The sequence below is a fragment of the Ochotona curzoniae genome, unplaced genomic scaffold (genome assembly GCF_017591425.1).
Source record: "Ochotona curzoniae isolate NIBS_2020 unplaced genomic scaffold, NIBS_Ocur_1.0 scaffold_4701, whole genome shotgun sequence".
NCBI lineage: Eukaryota > Metazoa > Chordata > Mammalia > Lagomorpha > Ochotonidae > Ochotona > Ochotona curzoniae.
The window spans coordinates 67765930-67783720 of NW_024467122.1; the positions used below are offsets into that span (position 1 = coordinate 67765930).

At 42.4% G+C, this 17791-nt stretch overlaps 1 protein-coding gene across 9 annotated transcripts in view; it reads left to right on the forward strand.

The window, feature by feature from the left end:
* The first annotated feature begins 400 nt into the window (after positions 1-400).
* USP3 (ubiquitin specific peptidase 3) overlaps positions 401-17791 on the forward strand; it is a 101264-nt gene continuing 83873 nt past the window's right edge. For 2 of the 9 annotated variants that reach the window (XM_040968887.1, XM_040968889.1), the window contains exon 1: positions 1776-2195. Coding sequence is in view for 3 of the 9 variants with exons in the window: in XM_040968884.1 (XP_040824818.1) it covers positions 625-715 (91 nt within the window). In the remaining 6 variants the exon portion in view is untranslated. Of the gene's footprint in view, positions 716-1186; positions 1701-1762; positions 2196-17791 lie in introns of those variants that run through there. The other 7 variants (XM_040968888.1, XM_040968884.1, XM_040968885.1 and 4 more) reach the window with 7 other exon arrangements.

Consider the following 17791-nt stretch of genomic DNA (forward strand, 5'->3'; position numbering starts at 1 on the left):
TGTGGGTTTTAGTGGTTTTTCTACCGCCAAGTGAGACCTTCCTCTGCATCCACCCCCACCCAGTACCCGGAGATAAGTCTTCCTCTGCTGGACGGCTATGAACGCGGCGGACGGATCGGAGTGCCCAAGGCTTGGCACCCTCCTGTTGCCCCGGCCCCCTTCCCTCCCGTCCGAAACCCCTGTCTCCGAGCCGGGAAGCCGTGGCCCTCCTCAGAGCCGCCGAGTTGGGGAAGTCACTTCCGAGCGCCGCCAGCCGGCCCCGGGAGTGCCGGGGGGCGGGGCCGGGCGGGGAGGGCGGGGCCTCCTCGGGAAGGGCGGGGTCGGCCCGGGGAGGGCGGGGCCAGCCTGGGAAGGCGGAAAGCTGCAGTCAGGTGGTGACGGCAGAACCCGGATCTCGGAGTTCCACGTTCTACGGAACGGGGCGCAGGGAGGCGGCGCGCGGTAAAACCCGGCGCCCGGAAGCCCTGGCTTTCTTTGACGCAGGGCTCGGGAGGCGAGCCGCCGTCGGCCGAGCGCCCGGCGAGGAGCGACCCCAGACGGAACCTCCGGACGAGTCCCTCCGCCCCCCAGCCTCGCCGGCTCCCGGGGACCTCGGTCCTCCCCGCCGCCGCCCTCCTCGTGACCATGGAGTGTCCGCACCTCAGCTCCAGCGTCTGCATCGCTCCGGACTCAGCCAAGTTTCCCAACGGGTCCCCGTCGTCTTGGTGCTGCAGCGGTGAGTGCGGGCCCCCCGGCCCGGCCGCGCACCCGAGGCCCCGGCTCCTGTTGGGGCCTGTCCGTCGAGAGAAGGGGAGGCCGGGGGGCGCTCCGGGGCGGCCGGCGCGCGGACTCCGGGAAGGGTGGAGGGGACAGAGGAAGGGTTCGCGGGGAGGCGGGAGCGGCGGCGGCGGCTCCCTTTGTTTCCCCGCGGCCCGACGGCCCGGCCGGCGGAGGACAGGCCCGCGAGGGGCGGGAGTCGCCTGGGGCCCCGGGGCGCGCGGGGGGCAGCGGCGGGCAGGGGCCCCCGGAACCCGGGCCTGGGGGGAAGCCTGCCCGGGGGCTCGCGCCCCTCGCCCCGCCCTGCCGTGAGAGGGCTGTGCTCGGCAGGCCGGGGGTCCGGGGCCGTGTGCGCGCGGGTGAGGGGCGACTGTCCGGCGGCCGCACGCGTGGCGGGGGCCCGGGGTGCGACCCTCCGGGAGCCGGTGGGAAAAGCGGCGCTTAGCGGGCGCAGCTTTGTCTTGGGCTGCGGGGCCCGTCGCCGGTAGCCGCCTGCTTGGCGGTGTGTGTGTGTGTTTGGGGGGTGTCGGCTGACCCTCCCCGCTTCCTTTCCCTTCGCCTCGGGCTCCGGCAGCCCCAAACCCGGGTTGGCGCTGGGCAGCTTAGGGGGCGGCCCAAGTCGGAGCCTCGAATCCCTCGGGAGCGGGGGTTGGGGGGGGGGAAGAGAGGGTGAAGTTTGCAAACTGGCTGCGGGCAGAACCGGTCGTGAGAGGCGAGCCAACAGCTGCTGGAGGGGGTGGCTCGGAGGAGAGGCTTTTTGGGGCTGTCTGAAATGGCTGTAAAGACAGTTCCTGGGTTTGTGCGACCTCTTAACCCCTTCTGTCTGTCCGTCTCCCTCCACCACCTCCCTCGCAGCACCCCCAAGCCGGGGTACTCCTCTCTCATTGTCTGCTTCGGGCGACTTTTTAGGATCGCACGGGCCACACGGCTTTGATGACTTCCTGGTAGGGCCCGGGGCTGCCGCCGGTCTTTGTTTATTAGCTCCGAGTTGCTCGCTGGTGGTTGGGGTTTGCAGGGGAACCGCTGAATCGCGTACTTCGGAAAATTAAGTTCACAGGGAGAAAGAGGGAAAGCCGGCAAAGGGGGGCGTTTGAGTCTGGGGACTTGGGTCAGGGCCCGGGAGATCGTTAGACTGCGTTATCGCTTGGGATAGTTTGGATGGCCGTGGCCTTGGAGAAAAGCGGAGGTAGAGTTCTTAGTGTACTCTAGGATAACAGAAATGACTGTGGTTTCCCGGAGCTCTCAGGTGTTCGTTGCTTTGCTTGCCATAAGGAAATCAGCTATTTCCCCCCCCCCCCTTTTTTTTTCTTTCCGTCTGTAGCCTGTAAAAATTAACCGGTTAATTGGTTTCACAGTGCAGCATTGCAGTTCTTTTGTGAGGCTGTAGAAACCGGTCTAAATTAGCTCTTCGTTGACAAGTAGGGCTTCAACAGTGAATGGTGAGTGTGGAGCAAGCCAGGTGTGCCTTACTGATTGCTTGGTGGTACATTAACTAGAGCTGTGGTGCTGTAACTGGCAGCTTTTTTAAAACCCCCTCTCCAAAAGAGAGTTGGAAAACAACCAAAGTAAAGATTAGGGAAAGCATACTTGCTGTAGAAATAGTGTAGGTCATTCGCAGGCAGCTTCCAGAGCAGTCTGAGGACAGTTAGCACCCCTCTGGCTTTTTTTTTTTTTTTTAAAGGTAAAATCACATTCAACTGGAAAATGGCTTCACGAGGTACACGCGTCTAAAAAAAGCAGAGAATGATGCAAGTGGCCGCTTGTGAGTCAGGCTGGCCACGGGATTGTGGAGTAGAGATGTAGAGAACTGAGCATCTTTTGAGGAACTGGGGGAGTTAAAATAGGGCTGAACGGACAGCCTGGTGCTGAGGGAAGGAATCCTGTGGTGTGTTGAGCTGGCCAGGAGGGGTGGTCTCTCTCTCAGGTTAGGGTCGTTTTTTTCACACTTGGAGCAGGCCTTGCCTGACATTGCTTTGTAAGGATGCTTCTGACCCCTTGGATTTGTAGAAACAAGAAAGCTAGTTTCACAACTTTATGTGTGTGTGGGGGGGGTGTTATTTTTTTTTTTCTTCTGACCAAGCTCTGAATTGAACCCAGGTCATGTGAGCCTCCCGCTTTAGCCTGTTGGCCGCCATTTGTTGATGTAATCTAGTGTTATTGTATTAAGCTTGTTCTTGTCCTTGCTTGCCTGTTGTTTCAGTGATTAAATGATTAGTAAGAACTGTGAAGCCTTCATTTGCTCATCATCTTGGAGTGTTGTGTATTCTGTTTTTAATTTTTTTTTTCTTTTAACTTGGTGGAACTTCTTCATTCCCCCCCCCCCCCCATGGGGAAGCAAAAGGTTAACCAACATGTTGACTAATGCTGCAATTGGCTGTTGAATCTGGGTACTTTCCTGTTAAGTGAGGGGGTGAGGGAAAGTGGAGAAAAATCCTTGTTTTGGCACTGGGATGATACAAAGTAATGTCTTTGCCTTTTGTCTCTGCCAGTTTGCCATTACACCACAATGAGAAGGCCAAGAATGTTGCAAAAGACCAACAGCCTCAGTTCAGCCAGTTAAGCAGTACATCTTTGGACAGGTGGTTCTGTCTTCTTGGTATATCCGTTTCATTATGTCACCTGCAAAGAAGGGCAGTACCCATACTTACTCCGTAGGTTGTTGTTCAGGTGACCAAGGTAGAATGTGTGTGAAAACTGTGTGAAACTGATGGACACCTACAGCCATTCCTAGAGAGACGCCTTCAGCTCAGCCCATCTCCACAGAGAGCATTCTGAGTAATGAACTGAGTGAAGCCCTGCAGATGGGCCTTGAACAGTCTGGCTTTATGCTGAATTATGCTTTACGAGGAGATAAAGAACTCAACAAGATTAGAGTTTGGTTAAGAAGTAATTATACTTCAGAGTTAACTTGAGTTTCTTATCCATGGAAGTCACTGTGTTAGGTTATGTAATCGTGTACTGCACTTCTTAAACTTTGTTCCCAGGACCTCTATTGCACTCTTAAAAATTCCTGAGAATTCCCTGGGCTTTCGTTTATGTCTCTTAAAACCATTGTCTTAGGCTGTTTTAGGAATGAAAGCTTGAGAGGCTGGCATTGGCATGGCACATTAAACCACTGCTCACAGTGTCTGCCATGGTTTTGATTGCTCTGCTTCTGGTCCAGGTTCCTTAGGGTGCTCCTGGGAAGACAGACTGCGCATGTGCTTGTATCTCTGCTGCTCATGTGGGAGATCCGGTTGGTGTTTTTGGCTCCTGGATTTGGCCTGGCCCAAGATCTAACTGCTGCCCCTTTGTGGAGTAAACTAGTAGATGGACAATCTCTCTTTTTCCTTCATTCTTCCTTTCAAATAAATATTAAAAAAAAAAACTTGAAACCAAAAATTTATTTGCAAATACAAAGACAAGTATTCATTAACATAGACATTTACATAAAATGTTTTTCAATATAATAGTGAAGAAATAGCATTTTTAAAAAAATTTGCAACTCCTTTTGTTTAGCTTGATAACTGACAGCTGGATTCTCCTATCTACGGCTACGTGCCGACGTGCTGTCTCTCAAAGTATAACACTTGATGTAGCCTCTGTAAAACTCCATTGCAGGAAAGAATGAGAAACAATAAGATAACATCTTCATATTATTTATGAAAATAATGGTGACCTTTTAGACCCTCTGAAAGGGTGTTGTAAATCCTTTTGAAATGGTGTACAACTGTTTTAACAACCAGGTAGGGACACCTGCTCTCATCAAAATAGCTTTTAAAGATTAGAGCAATCCTATGACTTTAGGACGACTGGTAACAGTTATGGGTTTGAAGAGACCTGGGATTTTTGCCCTGTATTAACTGGGAAACACATCATGGAATCTAGGAGTTCTTTCAGAGACAAATCTAGTTTGTTTGGGGAGAGACAGGAAGCTAATTGCTCAGAACATAAATCCTTAAACTTTTGTGGTTTAAGGTAGACTGTTGAAAATAGCAATACCTAATAAGGTAAACGTTGATTTGTATCTAATTGTTGCTAAAGGCATTCTACTTTTAAATGAAAAGATTTTAAATAGAAATTAGGACATCCTCTAAAGATTTTGCTGTATGCACAGATGTTACTTTCAGAAGCTGGAGGCTTGGGCATTCCTTATTTTTGCGGGTGAAAGAGTTTAAGCTTTAACAAAATACAGGGGGCAGGCAACCCAAGTTGTTAAAAAAAAAAAAAAAAAGAAAAGATTAAAAAAAGCCGTGAACACAGCTGTTTTAATAGCTAAGGAAAGCCAAAGACCAAGCCTTCAGACTTCAGGGATTTGGGTTAAATGATCAGTTAAATTTGAAGTATTTTAATAGCTAGCAAATTTCCTTGATTAATTTTTTTCAGAGTTGAGTGTCTCTTTAAGATTTTAATGCACACTGCCATTACATTAGCCACACAAAGTAAGTGTAGATCAAGTAAATTTTCTGTAATTTTGAGTGGATATTGGAGGTAGCACCCCCTTATTAGAAAGATCCTCTAAGTAAGATAAGGAGCTGCTTTTTCTTCACTCAGTGGGAATAGATTTATAATGGGTTAATCATCATGATGAAAGAGATCGGCTTGAGAGAGTGATGTAGTATTTTGTGTTGTATTTCTCTCTCAGCCTACCTCTTGTTTGCCCAGGGATCTCAGGTTTTTAGATAGGATCAGCCCTTTGTTCATCATTAGGTCAAATGTATTTAGAAACATTGTATAAAGTGTTTATTGAGTGCCTAGAACTTAGAAGGCACACTAAGTAAATATTTGCTTGGTGAATGAAGGAACTTTCTATCCTGGCTGGACTAATCTTTAACTTTATGTTCAAAGTAAATGCAAAGAAAGTGAGCTTTCCCAGCTCTCACTCTCAGTAATTTAGTCAGCAAACTGCTTGGCTTGTAAGCAAAGGACCATCTGTTACGTTGTTTCCACATGGATTTGTGTTCTTTTGATATTCTGTGTTTATAGATGGGCAGGTGGACATTTCAGTTGTAAATGTGGATGGAGAGGTGATGCTTTCTTCACCTTAATTCTGAAGATCAGTATTTGAATTTTATATACTTTTGTAAAGAATTTAAATTTGCGGTGTAGTGTTTACGAAGCCTAAAAGACAAATGCGGTTGGCTTTCCAGTCTGGTTGGCAGTGTGCTCCCGGAATTGAAAGCAGCCTCAGCCTGTTTCCAAAGTCTCTAAATAATTGGTAGTGAATCTGAAACACCTGAAATTTATATAAAGTGTGTCTTGTGTTGTGTTAGAAGCTTTGAATCTAGCAATTGAATCTAAAATGCTGCTGCCGTGAAAGTTTTGACACGTTGATTGGAATTGTTCCTAAATAGTATTCTTAGTAATATGTAAAAGACATTTCTCATGACCCAAGTATCGGAAAGATAGAATTGGGGAAGGATTTGGACACTCTGGCATCCTGTTATTCACTTGGCTTTCAAAATAATTCCATCTCCTGTGTGTGTGTGTGTGTGTGTGTGTGTGTGTGTGTGTGTGTGTGTGTGTGTGTTTCCACTGTTAGCCTTAGGCTCTTAAGACTTCCTACATTTCCCTTCCTGAAATTTATGCAATTTCCTTCTCTACTGGAATATAAAAGATTGATTTTGAATCCTTCAAACTAGATTTAGAAATACTTATGTTTTTATAGTGCTTGTAGCACAGTGAATAGACCAACAATAATTTAGTTTCTAGCTCCATGGGTAATTTAAATTCCTGTTTTAAAATTTAATTGAGTCCCACTTCCATCAGGGAATAATCTACATGCACATTTCTCCTTAACTTGCCTTTTTTTTTTCTTTTCAGTTTCCCCTTTATTGAACCTGTCTTTGTGTATTTTTTTCTTGACTGGAAAAAAAAATGTTAGTCCCCTTTGATTAAGCTGTATTTTCTTACCGCTTACCTACAGGTTTTGTGTTCAGCCTGGGCATTAGAGTAGACTGAGTAGCTTGGTAATGTCCAAAGTGCATAAAGTGCACAGTTTAATATGGTTTAGTGTTTTGTGTTTTACTCACATCCTCTTTAGACAGAGCAATTGCGTTCTTGGTGCTTTAGTAGCGCTTTCCTGGGCAGATGGTTCAGAAGGAAGTACTTTGATGGCTTCCAAATAGGGGCTAGTAATTTCTGGAGGGTGTTTTTTGTGATGAAGCTTACTGTGATTGACGGTTTAGAATGCCGAGACTAGCATGAACAACAGTAACAGCTTGTTCATCTCACCTAGAATTGCCTTGTGCCAAGACCTCTTAAGATGCCCTGAGTGGTACTATTTTGAGAATGTAGGTAAGATTGTAGGTATCTGAGACAGAAAGGCAGCTCTCCTACACTTTGTTTCAGTTGTTTCTTGAAATTCTTGGGAAAGTTGAGTGAATGTTGGCTTAGAAACTTGTAAAAGAGATCATCTTTTTAACTGCTCAGTCTGCAGATGTTATTATCTGTAGTAATTCCAGATATTTTCTCATCCATTAGTTTTATTGAGTAGGAGGAGAACGGAGAACAACATGAAGTGACTTCAAAGCAGTTTGCTAGCATTTAATCCTGACTAATTTAATTAACTGCTCATCCTTGTAGTAGTTTTTCCTGTTTTATAGATTATGAAACTCACACAAAGGCTAAGACTTGCTTAAGAAGCTTGGAGGTATTGAAGACAGCCCAAAGCTTAAATTTCAATACTGTTCAAACTTTTATGTTTTCAGAAAAAAATGTTCTGAATTATTTGAATTATTATTTTGAATTTGAAAGGCTTGCCCATAGAAATGGGCAGGGCTCTGCTACCCTCCGGTTCTTTCTCAGATGGCCAGGCCATTGCTGTAAGCTGGAAGCTCAGGAGGGGCAGGGACCTAAGTGCTTGCGCAGTCACCTGTTGCCTTTCCTGGTACATGTTAGCAGCAGATCAGCCTCTGAAACAGAGCTGGGGCTTGAACCTGGACACTGGTGGTGGGCTGTGGGTATTTTAATTGATGCTTGGGAATAATTCCTTTGAGGATTTTGACGTGAAAATACATTGCAAAATCCACATTTTGAAGATAATTTAAAACTTGATATTTGGTTATTCTCCAGATCCATTTATTAATTGAACTACTGATAGAACTTGGAGTTGGTAATATATTTGGAAGGAAACAGCTGTTTGGAGTGTCAGCTTCATTATACTAAGATCTTATTTCTGTGTGTGCATCAAGATTTATATTTATTTAGTCAAGACGTGATAAACTAGCCTCCTCAATAGAGCTATGTATAAAATGTAATTAGCTTTTTCCTATTTAAAAAATATTTCAACTACTGAGGCTCCTCTTGCTTTCTCACCCCCATTTTTTCATTTTATTCCTGGAAAAGATTATTCTTGAAGGTGTTTTGTTGTGGAATGGAGTGGAGAAGGAAGAAAATTCTTTGTTATGGAATTTTGCTTTTGTTTTTGGTAGTTCAGAGGTGATTTGAAGTTTTGTCTTTTTGTAAGGTACTTCGTTGATTCCATTTAGTCAGGTTCTAAGATTTTTCAATTATATTTCCTGTAGAAGTTAATTATAATCTTCAGACTGCTTCAAGCAAACTCCCCTCCCTTAAGATGCATGGAGAACTACATATGTGTGATATTTGCAGATGTGTAAGATCCAGAGTTTAGCAAGGCAGTTTGAAATTTTAAAAAATGGTCAAACATGGACATTGAAAAATGAAGTTTGCAGTTGTGTTAAGTGTTTGTGTTAGCTAAAGATGTATCACAGTTAAAATAAATGCTAGCTACATTTCTACATTTCAAATCCCTTTGAGGAAAGGACTGAGAGTTTGTTTTTTAGAGAAGCTTGTATCTTTTAACAGATTACCAAGTGCTGGCTTTGTGTGTGTAGTTAAGAGCCTGCCTGGGATGTGTCCAGTTTCTCTGTTTCTGATTCAGGCTTCCTGTTAACTTGCCACAGTGGTGATGGCTCCAGGATGTGAGGACCTGTTCCCCACCTGGGAGACCTGGACTGCATGCCCTGCTTTCAGCTTTGCCCTGGCTACTGCAGGTGTTTAGGCAGATGGAAGTGCTCTCTTGTGTGCTGTCACTCTACCCTTCAAATAAGAATAAACAGATGTACAGGTATAGTGGGACAACGGGTTACATTGCCCCTTAGGGTGGCTGTGTCCCATACACTGTGCTGTTTGAGTCTCAGCTATTCTGCTTCCTGTCGCAGTGCCTGGAAGACAGCTGATCATGGCCCAAATCTTTGAATTCCTGCCACTGTAGGGGAGACTCAGATGGAGTTCATGGCTCCTGGCTTAAGTCTAGCACAGCCCTGGATGTCTGGGGGAGTGAACCTGTAGATGAAAGAGCTGTCTCCTTCTCTGCATCATACTACCTTTCAAATAATTGAACATTTTATATATACCATATATAGTATGTATATAGGTATATTCCTGTTTTTGTTTTGTTTCTTTGTTTTAATGTTTTATTTACTTGAAAGGCAGAGAGAAATTTTCCTTCCACTGGTTTACTCCTGACTGCAACAGCCAGGGCTGTGCCAGGCCAAAGTTAGGAGCCAGGAACCCATGTTTGGCAGGGACCCAAATGCTTGGGTCATCCTGCGCTCCCTTGCAGGCATGTTAACAGAGAGCTCGATTGCAGACACAGGAGACTGACACTGGCAGTAACATGTAGGATGCTGGTGTCACAAGGGGTGGCATAACCCACTGTACTACACTATTCTGTTTTCTTTCTAAATTGATTATTGTAGATTACTTTGAACATTTGTTGCATGATATTAAAATGTTAATAGTTTGATCACAATTTCTGAAGATCAAATTGAAATTTCTAATAAACACATTTCTGTGATGGAATGCTTCCCTGGGATAACTGATAGATGATAACTTAGAAAAATATTCTGAGTTTCTTTTTCTTTCCTTTCCTCTTTCCTTCCTTCCTTTCTTTTCTTTTTCTTTTTCTTTTTTTTTTTTTTAAGAACTACATAGCTTAGAGACTCTGAGGCTAACGCTTATGTTATTGGTGGACTAATTTCTTAAAATTAGTTTCATATAAATGAAATGTCCTTTGATTTCATTGAGATTAACTCATTTTCATATGGGTTGTTTTGGATGTTAATGGAGACACATTCTGGCTCTGTGGTGACTAAAGGATCAACCTTCATCTTATGTGTGTGCAACCGAACTTGAACGCCCATGCCATTGTTTGAAATAGTCCTGAAAGCATAACTTCATTAGTCTTATTTTTACATATTTTTGTTTTGTGTACAGGCTTCTTGGTGTTTCACTTAAAATTATTTCAGTGTTTTTTTTTCTTTTAATAGTAGATTTTGAGGAGAATGGATCAGGTTTGAAAATTGTGTTAATTTATTTTAAAAAATTCAATCGTGGGTTTTGTTAAATAATTAGAATAACTTTTTTTTTAAATAGGAAAGCTAAACTTATGCTTTTGGAGTTGACAGGTGCATATTTCTTGGAATCTTTATCTGTTTCTTTAAAGTACACTTGTAACTAAGTGTATGACCATCACATTGCATTTTTTTCTTCATAAATAATCACATTGATTTTAAAGGAATAGAGAGTTTCAAGGCTCATCAGTAAATACTCCTACAAATGTGGATATGGTGCATTTGTTTTGTCTTGTTTCTTTAGTTATTTGAAAGGAGGGATTGGGTGAGAGAGATCTTCCAGCCGCTGTTTGGGGCTTCCCAAATGACCACACAACTGTGACTGGGCTAGGGCAAAGCCAGGAGCCTATAACTCCATGTTTGTTTTCTGTGTGGATAGAAGAGGCCCAAGCTCCTGGACCATCTTGTACCACTTTCCCAGGCACATGAGTAGGGAGCTGGATCAGAAGGACTCCAGTCAGTGCTCATACAGGACATGAGCTTCCAAGCATTGACTTAACTCCCTGGCCTCATCCACTTTGTGCTTCAGTATTAACCTTTATTATTTAATCACACACACACACACACACACACACACACACACACACACACACACACACACACAAATTGCACAATGCAGGTATTAAAGCAGTTCTGAAAAAAGTCTGATGTCCTTAAACATCTTAATTATTTTATTTACTTTGGGGAGGGAGTGTTTCCTTAAAATACATATGAGAATCTTAAATAATGTGCACTTGCTGTTTTGAAGTAATAGTTGAGTGGTGTTTACATCTATGACTTGATTCATTTATTTTTAAGTACCCTACTGTTTAACTATAGAGTTGTTATTCCAGTTGTTGGCAAAGCACAGAATTGCATCATATCTTTCTATATTAAATCAGTGGAAAAATTTGAAGTCAGAATCTTACAGTGATTCATGGCTTCTGTTTTCGTTATCCATATAATCAGCTTCATGGGGGAAGTTATTTTTGAAACAGTGTAAACTCCCAGTAATTTTTCTTTAGTTATTTAGTGTCTGATTTTTCAAAGGCTAAGTATAGTCCATTTTGACTCTGATTTTAGTAACTTGCTTTGGCTTATAGTGGCTTTTATCCTTCTGTTACTGCCTTCTCTTTTGACAGTAGGGGATCAGTTCCAGGATTTAAGCTTTCAACTGATGGAGTAGCTATGCCATATTAGCTATTAGATGTATTTCACCAAATTAGCTATGAACAAAGCTGAATTTGGGACAGAGCAGTAGTAACTGTCTGTATATGTATTGCGGTTTTGTGTACATTGTTTGTTTTCCTGTTTGATGCTGAAAACTGATTTCTGAAATCCATTTAAAAATAGAGTAAAATCCTTGAGCCAGCGTGTGGGTCAGCATTTGTCTTTGTGTGAGAAGTCAGCAGGACCAGATGCTCTGGCTCTGTTGGTATCTGGATCTGTTAACATATAGATGACAAATTTTGGCCAGCACTGAAATTATATTTTCTGGTGGAATACAATACCATTATTAGCTGTGCAAAATAGCTTCTTAGGCTATGGAATTGGTGCCCGGGCCCAAATGATAAACTGCTTTTCTAGTATTTCTGTAATGTGGTAGTTTAAACATTTTTTTAAGGTTAAAAATAGTTCAGATAGTTTCATAAATTGGAAATACTGCTATGTCAGTTTACCTTTTTTTTTTTTTTTTTTTTTTTTAGTTTATGTTTGAAAGGCAGAGAGATGAGAGGGGAAGGAGGAAAGTAAATAAGTTTCCGTCCACTGGCTGGTATGGTCCCCAAATGTCTGCAATAGCTAGGGTGGGCCAGGCTGAAGCCAGGATCTGGGAACTCATTCCACATCTCCTGAGTGGGTGGCAGGGACCCAAGAACTTGAACCATCACTCACTGCCTCCCAGGGTGCACTTTAGCAGCAAGCTGGAACCCGAAGCAGAGCTGGGACTTGAACCCACACATTCTGACATGACATGGCAGGTGGGTATCCTAAATCACATCTTAGCTGCTGGACCAAATGTTGCCTGTTAAAGATGAATTCATACTTTCAGAAAAGAACTGTATAGACAATTAAACCAGTGCCTCAAGGGCTTAAAATAGAATGGCAATCTCCCTCCTCTTTATCCTCAGTCCTGCTGTCTACAGACAACCTTTTAAAGCTCACTATTTAACCTTCTCTCTCATTTGTCTTCTAAGTAGTCACTGTTATTTCTTAATTTATCATTTTTGGGCACTGTCTCTTGACATTTTGTTATAATAAATGAAGACATCGCTGTTTGGACCACTGTCTCCTTTTCACCACTTTCCATTTCCTAATATAGTTAGGTCACACATTCATATTAATAATATGATTAATTTTTCTTTCTTTTCCAACAATTTTTTCCTTTAGTTAATTGCTTCTATTAAAATTGCTTCGTTTACCTTCTATAATCTCCTTCTAAAAGGCTTCTGTAAATCTGTCAAATATCTATGAATGGTGTTTTCTAGCCATTTCAACATATTAGATAAACAGTCTTCTAGTGCTAGCTTTTCCACAGACTTCCTTCCTGGAGCCTGTGTCCTCTGCTTCCATTTGATACTTTTTGCTGTCCGTGTTGATTCCTATACTGCAGTTGCCTTAACTTGTCTCTTGAATTAAATCTCCCATAAATTTATGGATCTCCCTTCCTTCTTGATTTGTTCCATTTCTTTGCTGGAGTGCATTAACCAGTTCCCTTCACTCAGGAGGTTATTGTTTGATTCTTTGCAAGGCTGACATTTTTTTTTCCAGCTTTGTGTACTTGATTGGTTGGGTGAATTCGACTTTAGGGAAAGAATTTCCCCTTTTCATTGTGAAGGCATTGTTCCTTTGTTTCTAGGCTTCTAGGGTGGCTGGTTTCTGATTACCTTCTTTTTGTATCGCCTCTTACTCTGTTTCTTGGAAACTGTCAGGGTTTTCTTTTTATCCCTGGTATTCTGAAATCTTGAAATGATGTGTCTTGCCATGGCAGTTTTTCTTTTATTGTGATGGGGTACTCAAAGGGCTTTTCAATTTAGGGATTCTCTTCTTGGGGCTAAAAAAATTTTATTTTGTTTTAGCTCTTCTTCAATACTGTGTCCCTGATTAACTTTTTTTGTTTTTTTCCTCCTGGAAGGCCTATTAATTGAATGTTGGATATCCTAAGTAGAGCCTCTGATTTCTTGGTAGAGATTTTGGTTTTAGTTTCTGGGATATTTCTTTGGTGGTTTCTCTCCTTATATTGAATTTTGGTCATCATGCTTTTAATTTTCAACAGTTCTTTCTCGTTTTCTGACCATTCCTTTTTCATTAGGACCTACTGCGGTTGTTTTATAGTATCTTACCACTCCAGAAGTTTATTTTGATGTTTTTCTCTTTGTTGTTTGTATTGTTTCGGCTCTCTCCAGATTTTTTTTCTTTCTCTTTTTAAAGTGATTCTATAAAGATTGGAAGTTTTGTTTTTTAATACTGTTTTTACTTATTTTCACTTTATTTCAAAGGTGAAAAGTATTCACCCCAATACTGGATGCAGGTGTCTGAAACAGGCTGCTCAGCTAGAAATGCAGCAACACCCCCTCCTTTATAATTTTTTACTGGATTATTTTATTATCTATTAATGAAGGGAAGTTAGTTTCAGGTTATAGGAGTCTTTGGTTCTTTGATAATTTTTTTTTAAAAAGATTTATTTTTATTGCAAAGTCATACATACAGAGAGAAGGAGAGACAGAGAGGAAGATCTTCCATCTGATTAATCACTCCCCAAGTGACTGCAATGGTTGGTGCTATGCTGATCCGAAGCCAGGAGCCAGGAACCTCCTCCAGGACTCCCATGTGGGTGCAGGATCCCAAGGCTTTGGGCTGTCCTTGACTGCTTTCCCAGGCCACAAGCAGGGAGTTGGATGGGAAGTATAGCTGCTGGGATTAGACCTGGCGCCCATATGGAATCCCAGTGCGTTCAAGGCGAGAACTTTAGCTGCTAGGCCACTGTGCTGGGCCCCACTCTGCCTTTCAAATAAATAAATTATTAGATATTTTGAAAAAGGTAAAAATCTTATATTTCAGTATAATTTCACTTAAATGTTACGAAGAGATAGAATTCCCTCAGTCTTTGCCTAGATTTGTCGGTTGTTAGCATTTTTCTTCATTTGCTTTATCATTTATATGCATGTCCTCTTAATATAATTACCTCTGTGGTTTACACACATAGTACATCTTTATCCACAAATAGTCTGTTTCTTTCCCCTAAGAAAAAGGACTTTTGTTTAATAGGACACAGGTTCTGTGTTTCAATAAGCACCAGACTTTTAATACTGATAGAACCAACACTATTATGTAATGCACATTCTATATTTGCATTTCTTCAACTGTTCTTTTAATGCCCTTTATAGCTACCTCCCTCCGTGTACCTACTCCTCATCCACCGGATCTAATCCAGCATCATGTGTTATATTTATTGCTCATAACTCTAGTTTTCTTAGTAATCTGGAATACATTCTTAGCCTTTCTTTGTCTTTTATGACTTGGTGATTTTGAAAAAAAAATCCATGTCAGTTTATAAAATGACTAAATACTAATAGGAAGGTTCTTAGTTTGAGGTTGACATTTTGTAAAAATGTTTCTTCATGAAGCAATTTGAGTTAGCTTATTTTTGAACAATATTTATTAGAGAAATCCTGTTGTGTCCCCAAAGTTCTGCAATAGCCGGGGCTGGGCCAGTCGAAAGCTGTGAGCCAGGTCTCCCACATGAATGGTGGGGACCCAAGTATTTGAGCCATCCGCTGTTGTCTCCCATTAATTACATGTTAGCAGGAAATGAAAATTGGAAGCACAGCTGAACTAAAACCTAGGCATTGTACCATGGGGTGTGGTTGTCCCAATCCACATCTTAACTGTTAGTCGAAGGCTCACCTCAGATTTTGTGTTTTTCGGTGGAAACACTACTGAAGTAATATTGTGGCTTCTCAGAGTGTCATCATTTTTTGTGATGTTGAGTTTGATTATTATGGTGGCATTTGTTTAGCTAATCCGTTGTATGTTTATTCTTTCCTTGTTTGTTATTAGAAGGAATTTGGGAACAGTACTTGTATATTGTTTTTATGTATCTTTTCCATTGATGATTCTTACCTGAGTCAGTTACAACCAGGGTGGTTGCAAGATGGTGACTTTTTGTATTTTGTCAGCATGTATTTGTTGACATTCTGTCAGAGCAGGCTTTCCTTTGTCCCCCACTTGTTCTTTTGTTTACTTATGTTATGGACTCAGAAGATTTTTAAAAATTCTGTGATATTATTTTGAGGCTCATGTCTTAGATTTGGCCAGTTGGGAGCTCACATCTTTTCATCTTCGCATGTCCCTACACTTTGAGCTGGTTGCTTTTATCTGACCCAAGATGTTCCAGGATTATCTTACTGTTAGGCCCTAGTGTAACCTTAAAATTAGCCATTTCTGCAAACAGCTCTCATTCTTTTTGGTGACAAATAATAAAACTAAGGTATCTTAGCAGATACTAACAAAGATACAAGTACATTTAACACAGAGAAGTCTGTTTCTATATGTCTGTGTATAACACGTGTGTGTGTAACCCTGAGTTCATAGTGATGCCAATGATTACACTCAACACCACAGGCCTGACCTTGCCTCCGTCCATATTTCTAACACCCTTCTGCAACAGTGAATCGGGTTCCTGTTATCTACAACAGAATTGAATGTACTTGTTTGTTTAGTTATATATAACCAGAGAAAGTGATTCCAGTGCTGCTAAACCATCATTGTAAAGAAAACTCCTTGTATTTGTGTGTGTGTGTGTGTATACACTGACAATATATAAAGTCTTAGATTCAGAAGTTGTTTTGATGAGAGAATGAAATTGATACATGGCTGGTTTTCATTAGTGTTTGATTTTCTTCCCTCACCCTTCTGGTTGCCTTTGACACTGTGAGAGTTAAATCTGCACTGAGAGTAGTCATCACTCTTTACCTTCAGCTCATTCCCACCCAGGCCCTGTAGACAGTCAGATTCGTTCATTTCTAATTTATGCTTCCTGTGTTCCTCTTAGTAAAAATAAGAAGATACAGGAGTTATTTCTCCTTCTTTTGCATTGAAAGATAGCAAACTATATTTACTCTTTTAGACTTCACTTTTCTCATTTAACTTTGTATCTTGAATGTTACTGCATATTTGTGGGAATCTTCCATTTTTTTTTTCAGAATACTCCACTTGTTATTGGACATTTAGATGTTTTCCAATTTGCAGTTACAAATAATGGTCCAGTTTTTAAATTTTTAAGTGCAAGGGCACTTCAAAAATTCATAGAAAAATTGAATTAACTACTACAATTTTTTAAAGATTTATTTTTATTATTATTTTTTTATTGGAAAGGCGGATATACAGAGAGGAGAGACAGAGAGGAAGATCTTCCGTCCGATGATTCACTCCCCAAGTGAGCGCAACGACCGATGCTATGCCGATCCAAAGCCAGGAGCCTCTTCCGGGTCTCCCACGCGGGTGCAGGTCCCAAAGCTTTGGGCCGTCCTCGACTGCTTTCCCGGGCAACAGGCAGGGAGCTGGATGGGAAGTGGGGCTGCTGGGATAGAACCGGTGCCCATATGGGATCCTGGGCGTGCAAGGCGAGGACCTTAACCACTTGCGCCACTGCGCCAGGTCCAATACAATTTTTTGAAATTCATGCATAGCTTTAAAACTTTCTCCTTGAACTTTTTAAAAAAAGATTTATTTTTATTATTTTTTCTATTGGAAAGGCGGATATACAGAGAGGAGAGACAGAGAGGAAGATCTTCCATCCAATGAATCACTCCCCAAGTAAGCGCAACGGCTGATGCTATGCCGATCTGAAGCCAGGAGCCTCTTCCGGGTCTCCCATGCGGGTGCAGGTCCCAAAGCTTTGGGCTGTCCTTGACTGGTTTTTTCCGGGCCACAGGCAGGGAGCTGGAAGGGAAGTGGGGCTGCTGGGATTAGAACCGGCGCCCATATGGGATCCCGGGCGTGCAAGGCGAGGACTTAACCACGTGCGCCACCGCGCCGGGCCCTCTCCTTGAACTTTTTGAAGATCCTTCATATTTTTGTGTTATTGAGTATCTTCAGGAAGATGAAAATTTAAAATTTAATTGTATGAACAGTAATGTGTTAAGAAAAAAAAAGTACTTGTGACAAGACTGCTCCCCTCTACAGATCACTCCCTGTGTGCCAATGACAGCCAGGCTAGAGCCAGGAGCCAGAATGCAATCCACATGTCCCATGAGGGGACAAGATCACCAGAGCCTCCCAGGAGTCCAGAACCAAGGCCATGTATGACCCCAGGCAGTCTGCTGTAGGCCAAGGACATCTCAACTACCGGGCTAAGTGCCTGCTGCCTCTAAGGGATTTTATACTAGTACTGAAGTGTGTTCACCTGCTTGTTCTGGCCTTCCCATCTATTGTGGTCTCATAAATGTGTTCAATGCTGTTGAAGTGAAATACTCAATTATAATGATTTTTTGTGTCTGGGAGTCCTTGAAATAAGAAAGCTAAGAGTGGGGCCCGGCATGATAACCTAGCAGGTTAAGTCCTTGCCTTGCATGCACCAGGATCCCATATGAACCTGGGAAAGCAATCAAGGACAGCCCAAAGCCTTGGGATCCTGCATCCACATGGGGCCTGGCTTCGGATTGGCACAGCCCCAGCTGTTGCAGCTACTTGGGGAGTGA